The 18998-nt window shown below is 43.1% G+C and overlaps 3 protein-coding genes and 5 non-coding genes across 10 annotated transcripts; 7 read left to right on the top strand and 1 right to left on the bottom strand.

Moving 5' to 3' along the window:
- Window positions 1-3573: 3573 nt before the first annotated feature.
- Trnae-cuc lies at window positions 3574-3645 on the top strand. The gene has a single exon. It is a non-coding gene; the product is annotated as a tRNA-Glu (tRNA).
- A 176-nt stretch (window positions 3646-3821) lies between these two features.
- Trnae-cuc lies at window positions 3822-3893 on the top strand. The gene has a single exon. It is a non-coding gene; the product is annotated as a tRNA-Glu (tRNA).
- A 158-nt stretch (window positions 3894-4051) lies between these two features.
- On the top strand, window positions 4052-4123 carry Trnae-cuc. The gene has a single exon. It is a non-coding gene; the product is annotated as a tRNA-Glu (tRNA).
- Window positions 4124-4250: 127 nt separating this feature from the next.
- Window positions 4251-7168, top strand: LOC120448898 (protein sneaky). 3 transcript variants are annotated; one of them, XM_039631118.1, is made up of 11 exons: window positions 4251-4701; window positions 4765-5075; window positions 5128-5388; window positions 5444-5820; window positions 5870-6038; window positions 6087-6151; window positions 6213-6389; window positions 6452-6557; window positions 6609-6677; window positions 6731-6856; window positions 6921-7168. In XM_039631118.1, the coding sequence occupies exons 1-7, from the start codon at window positions 4280-4282 to the stop codon at window positions 6318-6320; spliced, it is 1713 nt and encodes a 570-aa protein (XP_039487052.1). In that variant the 5' UTR covers window positions 4251-4279; the 3' UTR covers window positions 6321-6389; window positions 6452-6557; window positions 6609-6677; window positions 6731-6856; window positions 6921-7168. The 3 variants fall into 3 exon arrangements, with proteins under 3 accessions (XP_039487052.1, XP_039487050.1, XP_039487051.1); XM_039631116.1 differs by having other exon boundaries at window positions 6087-6389; XM_039631117.1 differs by having other exon boundaries at window positions 5528-5820; window positions 6087-6389.
- Trnae-cuc lies at window positions 7091-7162 on the top strand. Its single transcript has one exon. It is a non-coding gene; the product is annotated as a tRNA-Glu (tRNA).
- A 240-nt stretch (window positions 7169-7408) lies between the features above and the next one.
- On the top strand, window positions 7409-7480 carry Trnae-cuc. Its single transcript has one exon. It is a non-coding gene; the product is annotated as a tRNA-Glu (tRNA).
- An 8046-nt stretch (window positions 7481-15526) lies between these two features.
- Window positions 15527-16827, bottom strand: LOC120448846. Its single transcript, XM_039631050.1, has 2 exons — window positions 16210-16827; window positions 15527-16094 (listed from the first exon to the last, which is right to left on the bottom strand). The coding sequence occupies exons 1-2, from the start codon at window positions 16257-16259 to the stop codon at window positions 15572-15574; spliced, it is 573 nt and encodes a 190-aa protein (XP_039486984.1). The 5' UTR covers window positions 16260-16827; the 3' UTR covers window positions 15527-15571.
- A 125-nt stretch (window positions 16828-16952) lies between these two features.
- On the top strand, window positions 16953-18982 carry LOC120448435. The gene is given in 3 exon segments (XM_039630444.1): window positions 16953-17254; window positions 17256-17345; window positions 17395-18982. Coding segments are annotated over 3 exon segments (1947 nt in total). The 3' UTR covers window positions 18950-18982.
- Window positions 18983-18998: the final 16 nt, after the last annotated feature.

Consider the following 18998-nt stretch of genomic DNA (forward strand, 5'->3'; position numbering starts at 1 on the left):
AATAATTAGCATTTGGCTTTCAAACTGAAATCGCTCTTCAATGGCTTTGCTTAAATTGTGCAAAATCGTACAATTATATTGTATTTTATGTTTTTGCAGAGCACTCAAGCTGCTCAGCTCATTAAGCCAAAAATAAATCCCGTTTTATATATACAAAATCGTACGATATCGCGGACAGATGCTATCCACCCACCTCCCCCATTTGGCCAATCTATTTTGGTGGCCCGCGCGACAAAAGCCAAAACCAAAACGATTTGCAAATGTTTGGACCAGTCTGTTTTGGGTCTGCTGCGATTAGATGGGCCAAGTCAACTGGGGGCCCTATTTAGTCCATCACTCGGTCCGTCAATCAGTCAATCAGTCAATCAGTCAGTCAATCAGCAGCCCACACTCTCGAACGCCTCTCGGCCAGTTCAGTTTGTCACTTGGCTGTCCCATTAGCCGCCACACTTTGGGTCAGCGGCCCATAACGGCGTCTTATGTTTTTGGGGGGATTTGTGGGTGGGCGTTGGGCTAATCGCACCTTTTAGGGCTTAAGCAGCTTCTTTTTGCGCGCCTGCAAATTTATGCAAATTGCTGATTGAATTCAAAATTTCGAACTCGAAGTTCTGGCGTCGACAAATATGGCAAGACGCCTCTTGCCTACCAAATTAATTCGGTTCGCGAGTCGCCGAAGATAGCGACCAAAAGCGACCAAAAGCGACCAAAAGCGACCAAACGCGACAGCGGAGACGCCATGAATCAAAAATTGTATAAATCGTATCAAGATCTTGGCGAGAGTCAAGGTCTTCTCCGCGTGGCCACGGCCCACATCTTGGGATTGTGGACGACGGCCGGGGGACTTCGATCCGCGGAGGAGCACGCCTAGGTAGTCCGCTGGCATAATTAACATGCGCCAGAGATGCCAACGACTTGTCAGCCGGGAAATACAAAAAAAAAAAAGAATAAAATGGAATGAATGCCAGCAAACAAAGGCAAAAGCCAGCTGGTGGGTGTCTTCACATAATCCCCAGCAATGGATCCACTTCTTCGAATGGGTTTCAATGGGTATTTCGTATTTCAGTTCCTAGTTTCGCTGCACTTGCCCCATGCTGCGGATTACAGTGCCCAACCCTCGAGGAGATCGGCAGTTCTGCCAGTGCCTGAGTTTTTTATGATTTCTGCACTATTTGTGGATGTTTCATAGATCTGCGGCAAGCATAAACATTAAGGCAAAGGAACACAACATTAGGAAAACTGATGCGAACTGCCATACACACTGCTTTTGTAACATAATTGTTTCGTACTTTCACTGCCCTTCTAGAAACCAGCCTACGTGACATCATTTTACATGCTAATCCGCAACTTCTGAATGAGATTCTTTCGCATGTCAAGAAAAAACGATCCATTTAACGCCGGCTTTCCCCTTCTGCAGTGGCTAAAAAGCTCGTTTAGGAGCAAATAAAAAAACTCTCTCTAATTGCCTACCTTTTCGCAGACGAACTTTCCTCATAATCGCGTCTGGCGGTCGTGTCCAGTCTTTTGGCCATTTCATTTGGCCCGCTGCAGAAACCGCTCACTTTCGGTTAACAAATCTCTGGCTGACCTCGATGCAGGCCACACACGTAAAAGGGCTGGGAAAAATAGAAAGAACTTTTGCGCTTTTCATTAATAAAGTGCCGCTGTCTGTCCGTTTGTCCGCTTGTCCGTTTGTCCGTCTGTCCGCTTGTCGGTCTGTGCCAGTAACACATATATTACATAGTAAAAGACCAGACCAACGGGCAAGTAATCAAGTGAGTTGTGTACCAAGAGTTACGCGGAGTAACCAGTTACGTTTTATGACCTGGTCGCTCTGCAGATGGCCAGCAGTGCGGGCGGCTAATGAAAAGAAATGAACTCCAAGTTGGCCTGGGAGGAAGTTCTGGAAACGTGAAAAGATTGGGCAACATTGCAGCTCTGGCTATGATTTTCCCGCACTTTATGGGCCGCATTTCCCCGAAAACTCTGCAAGTCCAAGAGCAATAACTCCGACATGGCTGTCACTTATGTCGCTTCATTGCGGAAACCATTCAAACGAAATTTCCCTCATCGCGCGACAAATTTCGTGGACACCCAAGTGGAGAGGAAGCCAGCTCTAAACGGCGATTACCGGCGGGTTCAGGTGATGACAGAGTCGAAATAACGCTATTTTACGACTGCTACATGTGGATGCCCCGAATTTATGTGGAAATATATTTATGTATGTATATGTATATACATATGTATGTATATACAAATGTACCACGACACATCACGAACAGATAGCAACAAATACAGCCACCGACAGTTTATTAATTATGATGAAATGCCCCGTGCTGCTCTAATCCCTTCCAGCGCGCAGTGGCGCCACGGGGCTTAAGCTCCCAAAATCCCCGCGTGGAAATTCAGGAAATGTTTGCCCAGCACCATCGACAAGCTAAAGGCGGAAATTGATTTATAGTGGCTAAGCCTAAAGGCTATCCCATCGGACCAACACTCGGGAAAATGAACAGCAAAAGTTGAAAAACTCTTAAAATACTCCGTAGAGCTTTACAACCAAGGTAAAGTTGGTTTTTTTCTAAGTGTATACGGATAAGCCCCGACGGATCTTTCAAGAAATGCACTCAATACATTTCCGCCCTTGGACAACTTCAAAAGCTCTGCCGTTTCAAGGAGATTTTCTATATTCTATATCCTACATCCTATATCCTATATCGCGATCTGATAAGCAGCGACAATTGCTGGCGATGGGGCTGATGCCTCAGAACATACCACATCATCCCACATCCCACGAGGCCAGACAAAAATAGCAAAGAAAGCCACGGCACGGCCAATAAACCTCAAATTATATGTGCTATATGTGTTTTATATATAGAATAGGATAGAGGCGACACATTAAAACAAATTGAAATTACCAAATGCATCTATGAAATTTATCGCACGACAGCCAGACTGACTAAAAAGACACAATGCTGCAGAAGGGGCGGAGAGGCGAGGAATTAATTTATGGACATCAATCTCAATACCGCAGTTTCCAACAAACCAGCCCATTGCCCCTCAACCCCTCAAACCCTCGCCCCCTCCCCATGCCCCTCCTCGTACAGCTCCACCGAAATTTGTGTGTTTGTTGTTTCGGTTTGGGAATTTATTTTTAATATTTTTTCGTAGCGATTTTTCGTCTGCATTCGCCGCCTGTTGCCATTGTGGGCGGCCAAGCCCGATTCGAAAACATAATAAATTAAGAATATTTATTTGTTTGCGGTAATTGTGCGAATAATTGATGATTATGTGCCTCACTCGCAGCCACTGGAGTCCGTCGAGTCGTGGGCATCGGCGAATGCAACTGCCAGTGCCGAGTGTTGAATGGCTTTTAATTAATTCCGAAAAAGGTTATATGAAGTTGACCTCTCATCACAGTAAATCTGAAGAGCTGCGTGGGTGCTCTCCGAGAGGGTGATTTAGTAATCATTGCCGACATCGGTCAACTCTAAATGAACAAGACCATCAACCAGGGTAAAAGAATACCCCAGGTTTTTCAGGAAAATTCTTGAGGAATTCTGACAGTCCCCTATCACATCCCATATTGTCTAGTGGTTAGGATATCCGGCTCTCACCCGGAAGGCCCGGGTTCAATTCCCGGTATGGGAAAGTAGTGGAAATGCTTTTTGCTTTCTTTTAAGAAAACAATAATTTATTTATTATTGATCTATTTGTAGATCCAAAGATAAGTGCTAAAAGCTTTTTTAATACTCTCAAACGTGCATTTTGTTAAAACGATCAAACGATCTTAATCGTTAGCCAACACTGGATTTAAGGATGTTAAGTCCCATATTGTCTAGTGGTTAGGATATCCGGCTCTCACCCGGAAGGCCCGGGTTCAATTCCCGGTATGGGAAAATGGTGAAAATGTTTTCTTTTTAAAAAAAACTTTTCCAAAAATGTATTTATTTTTCGATCTATTTGTGGGTCCAAAAGTTTATGACAACAAAATTGAATTTTGTTAAATTACCGAACAACATGGTCGTTAGCCAACACTGGGTGCAAGGATGTCAAATCCCATATTGTCTAGTGGTTAGGATATCCGGCTCTCACCCGGAAGGCCCGGGTTCAATTCCCGGTATGGGAAATGTGGTTGAATTATTTTTTTTTTTATTTATTTTCGAAAGACTTTATAAAACAAAATATAATTTCTCTGACTTATTTGTCGCTCATTTTATTCTTAAAATATATATAAACTTTGAAATTGATGATGGAAGACAATTCGCCTAATTTAGGCGATTATATGTACAAACGAAGGAATACAATAGTTAGTTCTGAGGAAGAGACAGAGAATTGCACTGGAAAACGTCTTATCAACTTATACAGTAGGAATTACAACTCTAACCTGGACCTGGTCGAGTCTGGGAAATACCGGGATTCCACCTCCGAAGGAGATGCACCTATCTATCCGTTAAACCCGCCAATAGATTCCGAGGATCCTGAACCAGAAGACGACCTTGCAGAGGGATACAAAAAATCACTTTCAGAATGTCAAAACAACGCATTGCTTTATGTTATAGGAGGATATATTGTCGGACTACTATTGGTACTAATGTGGTACTATAGGAATCCCAAAGAGGCCTGCAAGGACCTTAATGGAAGATGGATTTTCATCGTCTTGGTTACCTTACTAATTATTATATTGGTTCGGCGACGTCCAGCAAGGTAAGTTGCATTTGGAAAATGTTTTATTATTATTTATTAATTATAATCTTAATTTTGTAACAGGTGCATTGCAGTGTTATGCCTTTCAAGCTTATCAAGCAGTCAATTTCGGACATTGGTTATTGCATTAGCTTTCTTGGTGGCTTTTTCGGGACCTATAAAAAATATAATCCACAACATTTGCATTTTGGCGAATACTCTCGCCTGTGGGCAAAATGTGCTAATACAGGCTCTAAAGCTTATGCAACGCATTATAAATGATCCCTCCCATTCAGTGGAGGAGGCATTCAAGACAACGTTGGCCCAAGTATGCAGACTCATGAATAAATTGGATAAACTTTTGCTGAATCTGGAGAGGCCCATTGCACAAATACGTTTGTAATGAATAGTTTTTTTAACTTGTTTAAGGTAACCTGTCATCCGCAGATGCCACCTATAAGACCTGCACAGAATGGTTACTCTTGCAGAAGGATCACTATGAGTACAAGATGGGTACTCCCTACAGCCGCTGCATGAAGGCGGGTAACTTGAGTATTGCACAATGCAAGAGAGAGTTTGGAGTAAAAAAGAAAGAGTGCTGTAACCTAGAACTCTTTTATTGGTTCTGTGAAAGTCTCAAGACATTTAAAAGTTTCTTCGATGATAATCTACAATGGTCTCTGATGGTCATCAAGGAAATATTTCAACGTGAGTTAAGATTTATTAGTGTTTTGAGTTAATTAAAGCTTTTAAATTATCATAGGCTTGCAGTTATGCTCCATGAAAATCAGATATAATTTTATAAGCACCATTAGTTTTGATCATAGCTTGAAATTTAATTCAACAGGTCAATTTACCCCTAACAAAGATCACATAAACGAACAAGATGTAAACGAGAAACTAGAGGCACAGAGACAAAAGTTATATTTCGTGTTATTTTTGATCGATTTGATTATCTTCATACTCTTGCTCGCTATAATACATCAATCACTGAGCTTTTGGCTGCGCTACTTAAGCAATGAACAATATGAAAATGTCTATATAACAGAGGCTTTTGAGAACTATGACGACAAGTACTATCATACAATGGGTGTAAGAGCCTTGCCCTTAAGCAATTTCGAAGAGAACAAATATGTGAAGGTAAAGTATGAATCAAGCTTAAAATATAGCTATTTACATAGATCTTTAGATAAACTCAATGCGACTGCTGCCCAAGGAATATGATACTATTTATCGTTCATTGACTTTCTTGTGGATCACAGGAATACAGCTTTTCTGCATCTGTTTTGTGGACTACAGTCTTTATAGTATGCTAACTTTGATGTTCTATCATGGACATATGATTGAAGATGTTAAACGTAAGGTTAAATCTTAGCTTAGTATTTACATTCAAATTTGCATTGCAGCTCTTGCCTATAAAAAGATTGTCATTATCGGCGGAGGTAAAACTGGCGACATTCTACGAGATCTGGTTCGGGCATTTGAGCCGAGAACTTTTAAAATAAATAATCAACGGTGTCTACCGGTTCCAGGTCATCCAAAATACCTCCGATATGTGTGGATCTTTTTGCTATATTTGCTGGCCTGGTTCATGGTTTTTTGGGAGCCATATGGCCTCCGCCAAAGACACCGTACTATGATGTACTTTTATCCAGAGGAATCAAGGCGCAGGGTTTATGACTTGCACCGAATCATATTACATGAAAGAAGTGAGACATTTAAATAACTACATCCATGTAAAATTCTACATATATGGATTATTGTTTTGTAGAACATTTATTTAAAGCAAAATGTCGGGAAGCACGTTTCTTAAACGCCTTTAAGAATATCCATCAATTTGAATCGTATGTTACGTGGATTCATCCTCGTCTAAACTGGTAAGGTCGAACCTACTATTTGAATAGAATTAGAAAAAAACCTTCTTGTAGGTGTCTTAGTTGTTGTACGGTATCTTTTATTAGAAGATGCTGCACCATTTGCAATAAACCACTGAACAAGTAAGTAAATTCAACTTTTTAATAATTTATTAATTTATTATCGCCTAGTGCAGATCTGATAATGTTCCCTGTGGCTGGCCAAACTGCAGAGGTATCTACTGTACAACGTGCTCTCAAGACAGCCACAATAAATGTGTATTATGCAGTTCCGAATACGAAGATGAACTTTTGGAACATGGGTAAATTAGCTTAATGTACATATATAGACATAAAACCAGTTCTTAGTATTGAATTCATATTTAGGAACTTTTCTGGAAATGACTCTGAAATCTGCAGCGTTGATAACAGTTATCCCCAGCAGCGTTATAAGAAAATATAGGAAAATATCCCGAAATCTGTTACTAAAAATAAATACATATTTAGCTAGGATTTCTTATAAAACTACAAGTATAGTTGGCTGCCACGACTTCAAGTCCCATATTGTCTAGTGGTTAGGATATCCGGCTCTCACCCGGAAGGCCCGGGTTCAATTCCCGGTATGGGAAACTACAGTGGAGACATTTTTTTTTCAATTCATCCATAACTTGTATTCCTTGCAAAATGTTTGCCCAGTTAAAAAAAAAAAAAAATAAAAACGTTTTTGTTAAACTTATGTAAAAAAAAAATATCCATTGACTCAAAAATATGCGTGCAACCTTATTATCGAGGTCAACAAAAAAGTAGCAAAAGCTATAAATAAAAACGCCCTCCCTTTAGCCATTCTATACCATTTAGCCGCGACGAATCTCAAGTCCCATATTGTCTAGTGGTTAGGATATCCGGCTCTCACCCGGAAGGCCCGGGTTCAATTCCCGGTATGGGAAACTTCTGTGGACATATTTTTTTTCATTTAATGAACTATTGTAGAATAGAAAGTTACTTCAAAATAATCGTTTGTCCACTTTTTGTATCTCTAGATGATTCTTTTCTATTTCTCATCTAACCCAATGAGTTTGCAAAGCTTTTTTTTTATTGACCGACCCAAAGTTTTCGTTTAATTTGCTGAGGTATAAATTGTGTTTTCTTATTATTATAAGCCCCTACTAAATTCACTCGAATCCCCAGCTCAGTTGTTCCCCATTCCCTCGGAGTAATTTTCTATCCCATTACCTAATTTCCTCTTACTCAATGGTCAAGGACCCTTCTTCTTTAATCCAAATAACTTTCAGCATAATTTTCTAATTCAATCGGTGGTCCTTCCTGGCAAAACAAACCCAAAGTTCCGTGTTTTTCCGAGCGAAGGGCGATGGGCTAACCTGCGGGTCTGAGTTACGAGACACTTTCGAAACGGACAGATTTTACGAGCCGCCTGCGAACTGAAAGTAAACTACAAATGTTTACACAACCGGAGGGAAGGACTCAGGACTGGGAGGCGGAGAGTTGGGACGGCCTGGCAAAGTTGGAGCAAAAATTGAAAAACTTTTGCCATAGCCTTGTTTTTTTTATGATGATGACGACGACGACTGCCGCTCGATGGAAACGCCTATTTTCGGAAGGGGGCCGCACCCTAGCCACGCCTCCTCGACGCCCCTTCGGAAGTAGGACAGATAAATATAAAATTCGGCGAAAAGTTTTCCACACGTCTGGCTGATTTTCCTGATTCCCACTTTCAAGCAATTTAAATAGCTTTCTGTGCAGCTACTTAAGCTTCAGATACAAATGTATCTCTGTCTTTCAAACTCAACTGCATGTGCAAGTCTGGAGGAAATGGAACTGAGCTGAATGCTGCGGGACTCGCATTTTCCCCCTTCCGACTAATTGTGCGGAAAATTGTAAGAAAATAGGTCGCTAAATGCAAATGGCAAACACTTACGTCTTGCACACATATTTAAGCGATTGAGAATTTCTGCTTTAAGAGTAGGGGTAAGAAGTTAGGATTTCCCTCAATCGTAACCCTTTGCGGTTGGATTTTGAGCTTAATCAGGACCCTTTCATCGGATAGGTTCTCACATTACAAGCGGTTGGCTTTTACCCTCGACTATTTTCCAGCTTTTCCTGTGGTTTGGCAATTTTGTTAAAGATACAAAGCGCCGATACGGAACAATGAGATGTGTGCGAGCTGTGAGGTGAGAACAAAGCGTTCCCAACCACAAAAACAGCGGAAAAGCGAGAACGGGTACCAGGAATTTGCATAGAGGAGCAAATGTACGGTGGTTCAGGAACCATGCAAAAACGTAGCAGGTGGATCAGATTCCGCTTAAAGTATTGTGCATCAAACCCATTTAACCAGCACAGTTTTAAATATATAAAATTATTTATAATAGATGTTCAGCGACAAAAAGTAAACTCTGAAGTCATCATGGTGTTAGCAAAGCCAGTTGTTCCACTGTCCTATTTAGGAATGATATCTGGCTCGTAGTTTTCGCCAACAAAAGCGGTCCCACAAAGAAGAGCCACAGTACAACAAGCCCCAAAAGCCGGTGAATCTTTTCATTCTGTGTGGCAACGAGAAAGGAGGTCCTTCGCGTAATTGCAGCTCCCCATCGCACTGACCACGCCCACTCAATGAGCAAACACTTTTCAAATGGAAGGTGTGTGTGTGTGCCCTTTACTTGGTGATAGTATTCCTAATTACAACTTTAAAGGCGGGCGGACAGGCGAAACCAAATTAATGTGCTCGATGAGGGAGTCCTGGCCGTTTTTTAAGGACGGGTTAGTGCACTTTTTGATCGCCGAATCGCGTGTCACAGTCATTTCCGCCCACCACCTGCGGCATTTCCACTACTAACAGGTTCAAGTGCAATTTAATTGAGCGAAATGCATCAAGCAACACAAACACCAATTAAATGCGACATTTTTATTTGCGGTTTTCTGCCCGCTCAAATTAATATGGCGTCGTCGTGTCACAGGAAAATGGTTTTAATTACCATTAGAAAGTTGGCAGTGCATGTCGGCGAAAAGCTCCACTTGTGGGTGTGTTGTGGCTTTAAGGTTAACGTAATTTTAAATAATACAGCAGTTTATTCAGACCCTAATAGCTGTAGTTAAAACAAACCCTTTTGTTCCTGTCATGAGTGAACATAGCTTGGCTTGAAAGTTCCAATCTCCCAAGTGATTCTTAAAACAAAAAGGTGATATAAACAACGAAGGGCACAAATCAGGTAGGAAAGCGAAGAAAGGGCGAAAGTGGCAATACCATTTACTCATTCCATCGGCAGCTCGTAAACAAGGTATGCTCCTATCCACGATGCTGCACATGAGATAAGCAAGTGCAGTGGCGCTAACAGGATCATAAATCCAGCGATATAAATCTGAGCCCGAGGGGTAAGATGTGCGATATAGGTGGTGTGTGGGTACGGTTACCCAGCTCCCAGTACTGTTCCTTTCCCAGGTGATAAACCCTCGCACACGTCGAAGATTTTGAATTACTTTCGTTTTTATCGCCGGTTTTCATAATTCACACGCGACCTGCCTAGGAAACGAGGAAGATTCGAATAAATCGGGTGAGGTGTGAGGAATAATGCTGACGACTCACTTCATCATAAATTCACCTGTCGTTGCCACTTCATCGAGGGGCCGACGAAAAAAGAACCGGACCTGCAGCGGAAGTTGTCCAACATTGTCCTGGGAAAAGCGAAAGGACGCACTGAGACACTGGCACTCTTGGTCCGAGGGAATTTATGAAATTCGTTGGCGTGGCGAGTGCGCGAAAATTTCGTGGAATTTTCCGGCTGCCCGGGTCGCTCACAAGACGTTGTCGCGTCATCCGAATTGAAATTTCATTAGTTTTACGAGTGGCCCAGCCTTCGATGGGTTTACGATGCTTCCAGGGAAATATCTACGGCATATCCAGCCCGTAGTCAAGTCAACGCGATGCGTTGCGATGCGATGCGATGAATTATGGAAAGCGATTTACATTCACTGCCTCATATTTTATTGCTGCTTGTTAATGTTTTCATTGCTTCGCCTTTTCCCGACGCTTTTCTTATTTGGCGAATGCATGAATTATGGATTTTCCCCTTATGGCGATGCCAAAGAATGCAAGCAGCACAAAAAGGCAAAATTTGTTTTCATTGTTGAAAAATTCTGCGCAAATTTATTGAATTATTTAAGAAAGGGGAATGGAGTAACCAAGCCCCACGTCTGTTTCACAAAATGGATGGTTTTTTGGAACTAACAAGGATATCTTTAAACTTCTATATGAGTTTTGAAAAGAAAGTTTGCTAAGACTGGAACTTAAGGACTGTTACGCCTTGTCCATTCGAAATTAAAATTGAAAGTAGCTGAGTTTACCGAATTTTCTGTTTCGGCAGGATAAGTTATCGTAAGAGTGCAAGATAAGGGAAAAATATTTTTGACCGCTGGCAGTTCATCAAAATTTCCGACAGAGGGCGTCGCCATATTGAACCAGCACTGACCCCTTTGGACAGCCATAAAAAGGAGGCGACTCGCCACTCAAATGCAATAAAAATGTATCAAGAGCTTCGTGGCAAGGGAAAAACGCTGGGAGATAGAGAGAAATGGCAGATGACATTAGTGCTGCGAGCGGAGAATTGTTATATTCTTAACAATATTCCGGATATTTATGACCCCTACTGGATCTCGGATCCCATCGCAGTTGTTGGTCAAATGGAGCGTGTCCCGTGCTCCAGTTGCCATTCCATTTGTGCTGAAACACTGAACACTGAATACTGAACTGAATGTCGGATGCTGAATATGCGTGAAATATGTTGCGAAAAATTTTAATGCGCTCGCTGCGGGCGCCAAATGGAAATGGATGGGGGCCTGGGAAAATGGGAAATGGGAAAATGGCAAAGCGGGAAAATGGGAAACTGGCAAAATGGTAAGATGACAAATGATTATGGAGCATAATAAATTTCAGCGCTGATTGAGCGACTGCAGCTGCGAGGAATCGCATGCAAAATAGTTGAATCTAGTCGGAGGTTCGGTTCGTTCACCCCCACCGGGAATAAGTCATCCATTAATGAAGCTAATTTGCTGCACAAATCCTAGCCAAGCTCCGGCTCTCCTTCAAATCCCATTTTCCAAGTCGGGCAAACAGAAGAGCCCGGAAAAGTTGATCCCGGCTGCTTATGGCTGACACAAGTGTCATCCACTCCTATCATATCTCGATGCCTTTTTCCCTTCCTCCCCACCTCCCCAGCAAATAACTGAGAAATTGCAGTGGCAGCAAGTTTATTGTCTCCGGAGCTCCGAGTCCTTGGACAGCATACACATGAATCCTGGGCGAGTCCTCCTCCTCCTCCTCCTCGTTCCCAGTGCTCAAGGAGTTTGAATTTATTTTCCTCGAGTGCTGCGCTGCAATTGCAAGTGAAATGTCCGAGTGCAGGTCGCTTTTCCAGCATTTTCCCCTGATTGGGCGCACACAGTCGCCGACAAAAGTTTGCCCTCAGCATTGGATTCGCCCCATTTCCTGCGAGTGTGTGGACGGACAAACGGACGGACAGACGGACATTGATGTGGATGTGTATGGTGTGTCCTTTGTCCATCTGGTATCTGGTTGGCAGGAGAGCAGCAATAAGCCCAGCTGGGCATGCGGATTATCGAGGGCGACTACTGGACACGAGAGGTGAAAAACGACTTTCTATATTTTTGTGCTTTCCGGTAAGGGGATCTTGGAAACTTTTCCGTTTCAAAGTCGCCCAAATTTTGGCCTCTAGGGTGCTCACCTAATCTAGATATTAGTTGGTTTATCTCTTGAAGAAAGTTGCAAACTTGGTATATTGCTTTGACACTTACAATTGGCTTTAATAAACCAGTAACCTTTGAAACCTTAGTAACTACAATATAGCTTCTACTTAGACTTGTACCTTGATTAAACGAATTCCCAAACTTGAAGTGGAGTCACCCGCCAGCTCATCCACAATGGTTGGGAATTGTAAAATCGTAGCGGTGAATATTACCCAATAACACATAAAAATCGAGACAATGACGCACTACAAGTGAAACACCTACATTATCTAAAACAGCCGCAGATGAGACACGAATTTCAGTGTTCCTGTGTTTCTTCGCTTTTTCGGAGGTGAGAAGTCGGGCGGAGGAAAGTCAACAATAATAAAATATTTGAAGAAGGAGCGGAGGGGGAGTTGTTGGAGGTTGGAAAAAGCGCCCAAGAAAATGAAGTCATCTTGTGCAAATATGAAAACAAAGTCAAGTGTTAATTTGCGTGGGAAAACAATTTTTCAGTTCGGTTCGAATGAGGCGGCTAAAAGTTCTTTTGATAACGAATGCTCTTGTTAATTTTGTATTTTGTTGTAATTCCTTGAAAGCAAAAGTGTGTAGAGGGCTGGGACTTCCAATTTCGAGACAATCCGAGAGCGTGTGAAAGGTCAAACTTTGCTGCGGCAACTTCATCACTAGCGATTAGGCAAAGAGCCAAAAAATAAAGGCTAATTTTGTCGAGCCAAATTAGAGTAAATCCCCGGCCATTAAAAGCCGCTCTCCATTGCAAAACCCCAACAAAAAGGCGAAGACCAAGACCAAGACCCAACCCAAATACCCAACCATGGAGGAGCCCGGCAAAAGTTGACACCACAAAACATTAACTTTCAAGTACATCAAACATTTTGTTGCCTGTTATCTCAGCAGGTCCCACAAAGGTGCCACCAACTTTGCCGCAAACTGGGGCACCAAGGGGTTAAGAGTGGAGAATCGAAACTTTGTGCGTTGTTTCGTTGCGTTGTTGTGTGGTTGGTTGTGGGTTGTTGTCATCAACATCATCATCATCATCATCATGGTTCGTTGTCTTTTGTTGTTATGCGAATGACATTTCCATGTTGAACAAAAGTTTCTCGACTGCTTCTCGTTTTTATTATTATTTGTTGTTGCTGGCCCAACAACAACAGCAGTGTGGGAAATGTATTTATTTTTATGATTGTTTAATGTTCTATTTTCCACGTATTTCCCGCACAGGCACACACACACACAAGAAGAAGTTGTTTCGTTTGTGCTTTACTTTAAATGTTTTAATTAGTTCCGAGTCGATCCCATCATCACTGCATCATCGACTGCATCGCAGAAGAGCCATTCCCATTCGAATTAATCAAATCATCATCATCATCACCCGAACGCCACTCTCGATCCCTTTGATCTCTCGGGCCAAAACATATTTTAATTAACGGGCCATGACCGTGGCAAAGGCCAAAACCGATACCACAGTCCAGTCCACTTACAACACTCCAAATCCGAATCCGAATCCAAATCCAAGTCCAAGGCGAAGGTGATCGAGAAGGCCGGCGTCTGGGTCTCTGGGTGTGGCCATGTGTGGGTCTCTTCTCTTTTTCCAGTGCATGTGTGGGGGCATCAATCAAAGCCGCAGTTAATACACTGGCAAAAATGAGCCGTACATAATAAATATTTAAAGACAAAACGTAACTTGAAAATCCAATTGAACTAAAACCCCTCCACGTACAAAAAGAAGTTGTATATAAACAAGATAAGTTCCCTGTGTAATAACCTCTGGTAAGCAAGTGAGTGATGCCCTGGCCGAAAGGGGCAGACAGATCGGCTCGACTGCAAGCTACCCAGTGAGTGATAAATCAAAGCACTGCCCCTCAACCTTCCACGCAAGGAGGGTCGCTGCCTCTCCATATGGGGGCGCCATTCGTGTGGTCTTCTGTGAGTTCGGAGCGGCAGGCTCCACTTCGATTCGATTCTGGTGGTTTCTCCACCGCTGTGTTGCTTGATTTTCAATTTCATACGCACCGTTGGATGCATTTTGATGGAATGAGGGGAAAATCGCTGCACTGAGCGTCAATTTATTGATTAACGCGTTTTGTTTTGTTTTTCCTCGCCCTCCTGCGCTCTGCGGGCACTTTTCATCACCGTTCGAGCGCCGTAATTAAAATGTATTTTCTTAAATCATTTTCCGAGGATTCTTCTGGCTGCTGGGTGGCCATTTAGTTCGCCCCGCACTCCGTGCTTTTTTTTCCACGACGGCAGCAGCAGCAGCAGCTGTCGTCACCAAGCCGAGGCAATAACTCAGGGTCCATCATCAATTTTACAAACCCAAAAACCCCTCGACTGCTGCGCCCCATTCGAAAAAGTGTTAAAGCGCGAAAAGCGGCAGCAGAAACGACAACTAAAGTTGGGCAATTTGTTTCGCTTTGTCTGCCCTGGAAAGGGAAAACAATGCCAGGTGAACTCGAGGGGGGTGCCCTGTACGGTGCACACTTTTCGACACTCATTTGCAAGTTTTTGTTAATTTTTTGCCTTTGTCAGCCGACTGCCGATGGCTGCCGCTGATAAGAACTTGCCGCAACTCCGACGCAACAATGCAATAATTACAATTTATATTTACTGATAGAAATCGCACATTAAGCAACGGCAGCGCAGCGAAGGCAATATTGCAAACTGCAATGCAACTGCAACTGCAACTGGCGCTGCCTCAGTTAACCCATGGGGGCCCATAAAAAAAGTCTGAAAAAATACCTGTCAACGTGTGCGTTTTAACGCTTCGTCAATTTTGGCCAGTGGGCGAAGTTAAGGTCGCTGTTAACGTTAATGTCCAAGCCGAAAGTTGAGGCAGCTGCTTCCAGTCTGCTGCTTCCAGCTGCTTTTGCTTTCTGCTTGTGCTCATGCTTTTGCTGCAACACAGCACAATTGTCGGCTGCTGCAGGGGTCATTGCCAAAATTTCAATCAACTCGGGTGGCCGGCAGCAAAAAGAAACAGGCAAAGGACACAATTTCAATGCCCCAAAGAAGTGCAGGGCATAAAGGGGAATGATGACAACGATCACCAATAAAGCAGTGACTTTTGTATACTTTATCTGATGCTTTGTCGATGTTTTAAAGCATTAACAATGTTTAAGCTTTCAAATGAACTAAAATTAGGAGAAGTAGTAACTTCAGAAGTAAACCAAAAAAATATGTTCCATAAAGCACATTATAATTTTTTTTTCCCACAATAATCTGCAGACAGTTTCCCAAATAATCGAGTTGGCCACATGCCTTCATTAAATCGTTATACCCCACCAAGCCAAAGAGAGTATTACCAAAAACTGACCCAAAAACAGCAGACGGTCGATGGAGTCGATTTGGTGGTCCACTTTGCATATGTCAAAACTAAAGATGACCTGATCCTGATCCTGATCCGCAGGCGGTGGCCACTGTCTCCAGTTACACGTTTGACACCTGGCCTCACCTGGCTGCGTCTGCCTTTGGGTCGTCTGCCCCGAAACCCTCCCTTTCATCAGACACAAATCATCATCAAACTGCTGGCGACTGCCGAAAAAGATCAGAGAGTGATCCACTTGGCCCTCTTCTGATCCTGCTCCTGAGCTCTTGCGACTTCGGTTGGCCACGCGTGCGCCCGATCGAGTTACCAAACAAAAGAAGAGCAAGCCAGCGGAGGAGATGGGTTTCTGGGGGCCAAGGACCTCCTGCCAGGATGCGAAAAAACAGCAGTTTGTTTGACTCTCTGGGTGGTCCACTCGGATGCTGTTGGCCGTCGCTTTCGATGGCAATGAAAGGCTAAAACTGCACTTGGAAAAACAGAAAATGTTGCGTAAGAGACTACTTCTATCATCTTCTTTAACTGCTGTATAAAAGAAATTCAAAATCTGCTATTTGTGAGTTTCAAGTGTAGTTGCACCTTTGACAAACGGCAGCTACATCCTTCCCAGTCGCCGGGCAGTAAATCATCGCAGCAAGGACACTTCAATTAGGCCATAGCGCCGCCTGAGCAGCTCCTTTGTGCCGTTTTCTCTTCACCACCGCGTTCCAATCGCAATTAGCAATTAGCACAACATTAGCGCGGCTGACCTTTGACCTCGCTGCCACTCCCGCTGCGCCCGCCATTGTCCTTGTGCGCGAGTGTCTCCTGCTTCTCCAGTGTCTCCTGTGTCTCCTGTGTCTCCTGTGAATACCCCCCGTTTCCATTCGAGGAGTGCTCGCTGTGTGCTCTGTGTTTTGTCACGCATTCATTCGCCAAATGGCCAGCAATAATTTGCGGTTGTCCCATTGTGTCCTTCGTCCTTAGTCCTTCGTCGCGAGCAGGCGCCGCCGCATATTTACATAATTGCCCATGTCTCAGTGTCTCACGCCATAGCGCCGTAAACACGGAAAGGAAGATATTGTCCGCAGTTCCAGATAGCCAGCTTGATTTGTGTGCTTGTGCACTCTCTCAAACTCGCATAAATATGAATTTGAAAAGTGCGGAAAACACACACTCAAAAGTGGGAGAATGAATACTAAACAGAGCACTTGGTTTAAGAGCTGCGCAACTCTAAAAACTAGTTCCTTGCCTCACAGTTACCATAACAAACGGAAAACAAGCGCATCGAATTTCGCCATTAAGAAATATCTTCCCATAAAAGCTTGTCTAATGTTCCTAACATGAGGCTAGGGAGATATGTCTTCGTCTTCCTACTGTGTAGTATTGAGTTTTTGCTATGCACAGCCAAATTGAGCCTGCATTCCCACTATTCGAATGATGGAAAAAATTCGCAAAACAAAAAGTTTTACGTAAACGGTCCGTCGTGCAAGATGCCCGAAATGGATCCTTTTTCCGCTGACATTATGAAGTTCTTTAAACGAAAGCAGTTCAGAAAGTGTAGCACTGATAAAGATTTGGTAGTAAGTGAATTCGACACGGACCTACGACAATACAGGATCAAAGTTGATGAGAATTTAGCAGCTTTTGAAAAAGTTCGATAATGCCACACTCAAGTGCACATATCAGGTGATAGGCCGCATTAAAAAATCTTCGTTTCCGGATAAAGAATTTAGGTAGGTTTAAGGTAAAGTTATACACTTATATATAAACTATCGCTTGCAGTCTTTCCAATGCTGAACCCTTAAGTCAATCGTTTCTGGTACCAAAGACAATAGACTATATCTTTACGGAATGCCATGCCGTACGTGAAAACACTGAATTGAAGCTTCTTCAGAAGGACGCCTTTCTGTTTGTGCAGGATCGATTGAAGCACAGGCAGAAGGATCCAGAGGATCCTCCTCCAGATGTGGAGTCCAAGCCGAATGTGATCATCCTGGGCATTGACTCCACATCGCGCATGAACCTAAGACGCTCCATGCCCAAGGTGCATAAATTCCTGCAAAGACCAGGATGGTTTGAAATGCAGGGTTACAATGAGGTCGGTGAAAATACCCTGCTCAATCTGTTGGCCTTACTCACTGGAAATGCCGAGGAAAAAGCTCAATTGAATGGCCAATTTAGGCGCAGCGGATTTATTGACAAATTAAAGTACATCTGGCAGCTGTTTAAGCAGAATGGCTACATGACAGCTTTCGGAGAGGACTGCGGTAAGATCAACACATTTAACAACCACAATTCGGGTTTCGAGAAGCAGCCAGTGGATTACTATCTCCGAAACTTTATTGTGGCCTTGGAAACGATTTTAAAGACCAGGCGCCAATTTGGAAATGTGTTCTGCCTTGGACGAAAGTTGGGTTTCAAATATCTATTTGAATTTGCGAAGCAGTTCTTGCAACGCTTTCAGAATGCAGCACCCGTTTTTGGAATCTTTTGGAGCAATAGTTTCACCCACGAGGATTTCCTGGGAGCCACTGCCTTGGATCAGGTGTTCTTGGAATACCTTTTGCTATACGACAAACTTGGCTTTTTCGATCGTTCAATAGTAATGGTAATGAGTGACCATGGCTATAGATACGGTGTGACTCGACAGCGTTCAAAATCGGGTTATCAGGAAGAACGTCTTCCTATAATGTTCATATATGTGCCGCCCTGGTTCAGAAAGAGATATCCCCAGTATGTGGAAAACCTGAAGATCAACCAGAATCGTCTGTCCTCAAGCTTTGATCTTCACCTGACCCTGCACCATCTGCTCCAGCTAAATGCCACCTCTATGGCGGATTTCAGTCCCAAGCTTCAGTCAACACAGTGTAAAAGCTGTCAATCCCTGTTCTTCCAACTTCCGTATGATAGGAATTGTTCTCAAGCGGGAATCGGGGAAAAGTGGTGTTCCTGTGAACCCACTGAAACGGAGACCAACCAGGTTCTCATTAGAAAAGTGGCTCGGGAGGTGGTGCGGCATATGAATGAGCATTTGCGAAATCGAAATCTTACTAAGCTTTGCCAGAATTATACTTTGAAGAAGGTCCTTTACATGGATGGCAAACTCGCACCTACCGACGACTCTCTCGAGGACGATCAGCTGCACCCCTACATAGTCACATTCGACACGAATCCGACTTCGGCGCATTTCGTGGCCACTGTACAGTGGAACACGGAGAAGGAAACCTTGACTATGAATGTGGACGAGCTGAGTCGCTTGGAGTCCTACGAGAAGCACAGCAAGTGCACAAGAGATCCGATAGTCAAGAAGTATTGTATATGCAAGTCATTTAAATAGAATATGTATAGAATATGAAAGAGTCAATTATGAGAAAGTACTGCATTTG

Source organism: Drosophila santomea, chromosome 3L, assembly GCF_016746245.2.
Source record: "Drosophila santomea strain STO CAGO 1482 chromosome 3L, Prin_Dsan_1.1, whole genome shotgun sequence".
In the NCBI taxonomy this organism is placed as follows: domain Eukaryota; kingdom Metazoa; phylum Arthropoda; class Insecta; order Diptera; family Drosophilidae; genus Drosophila; species Drosophila santomea.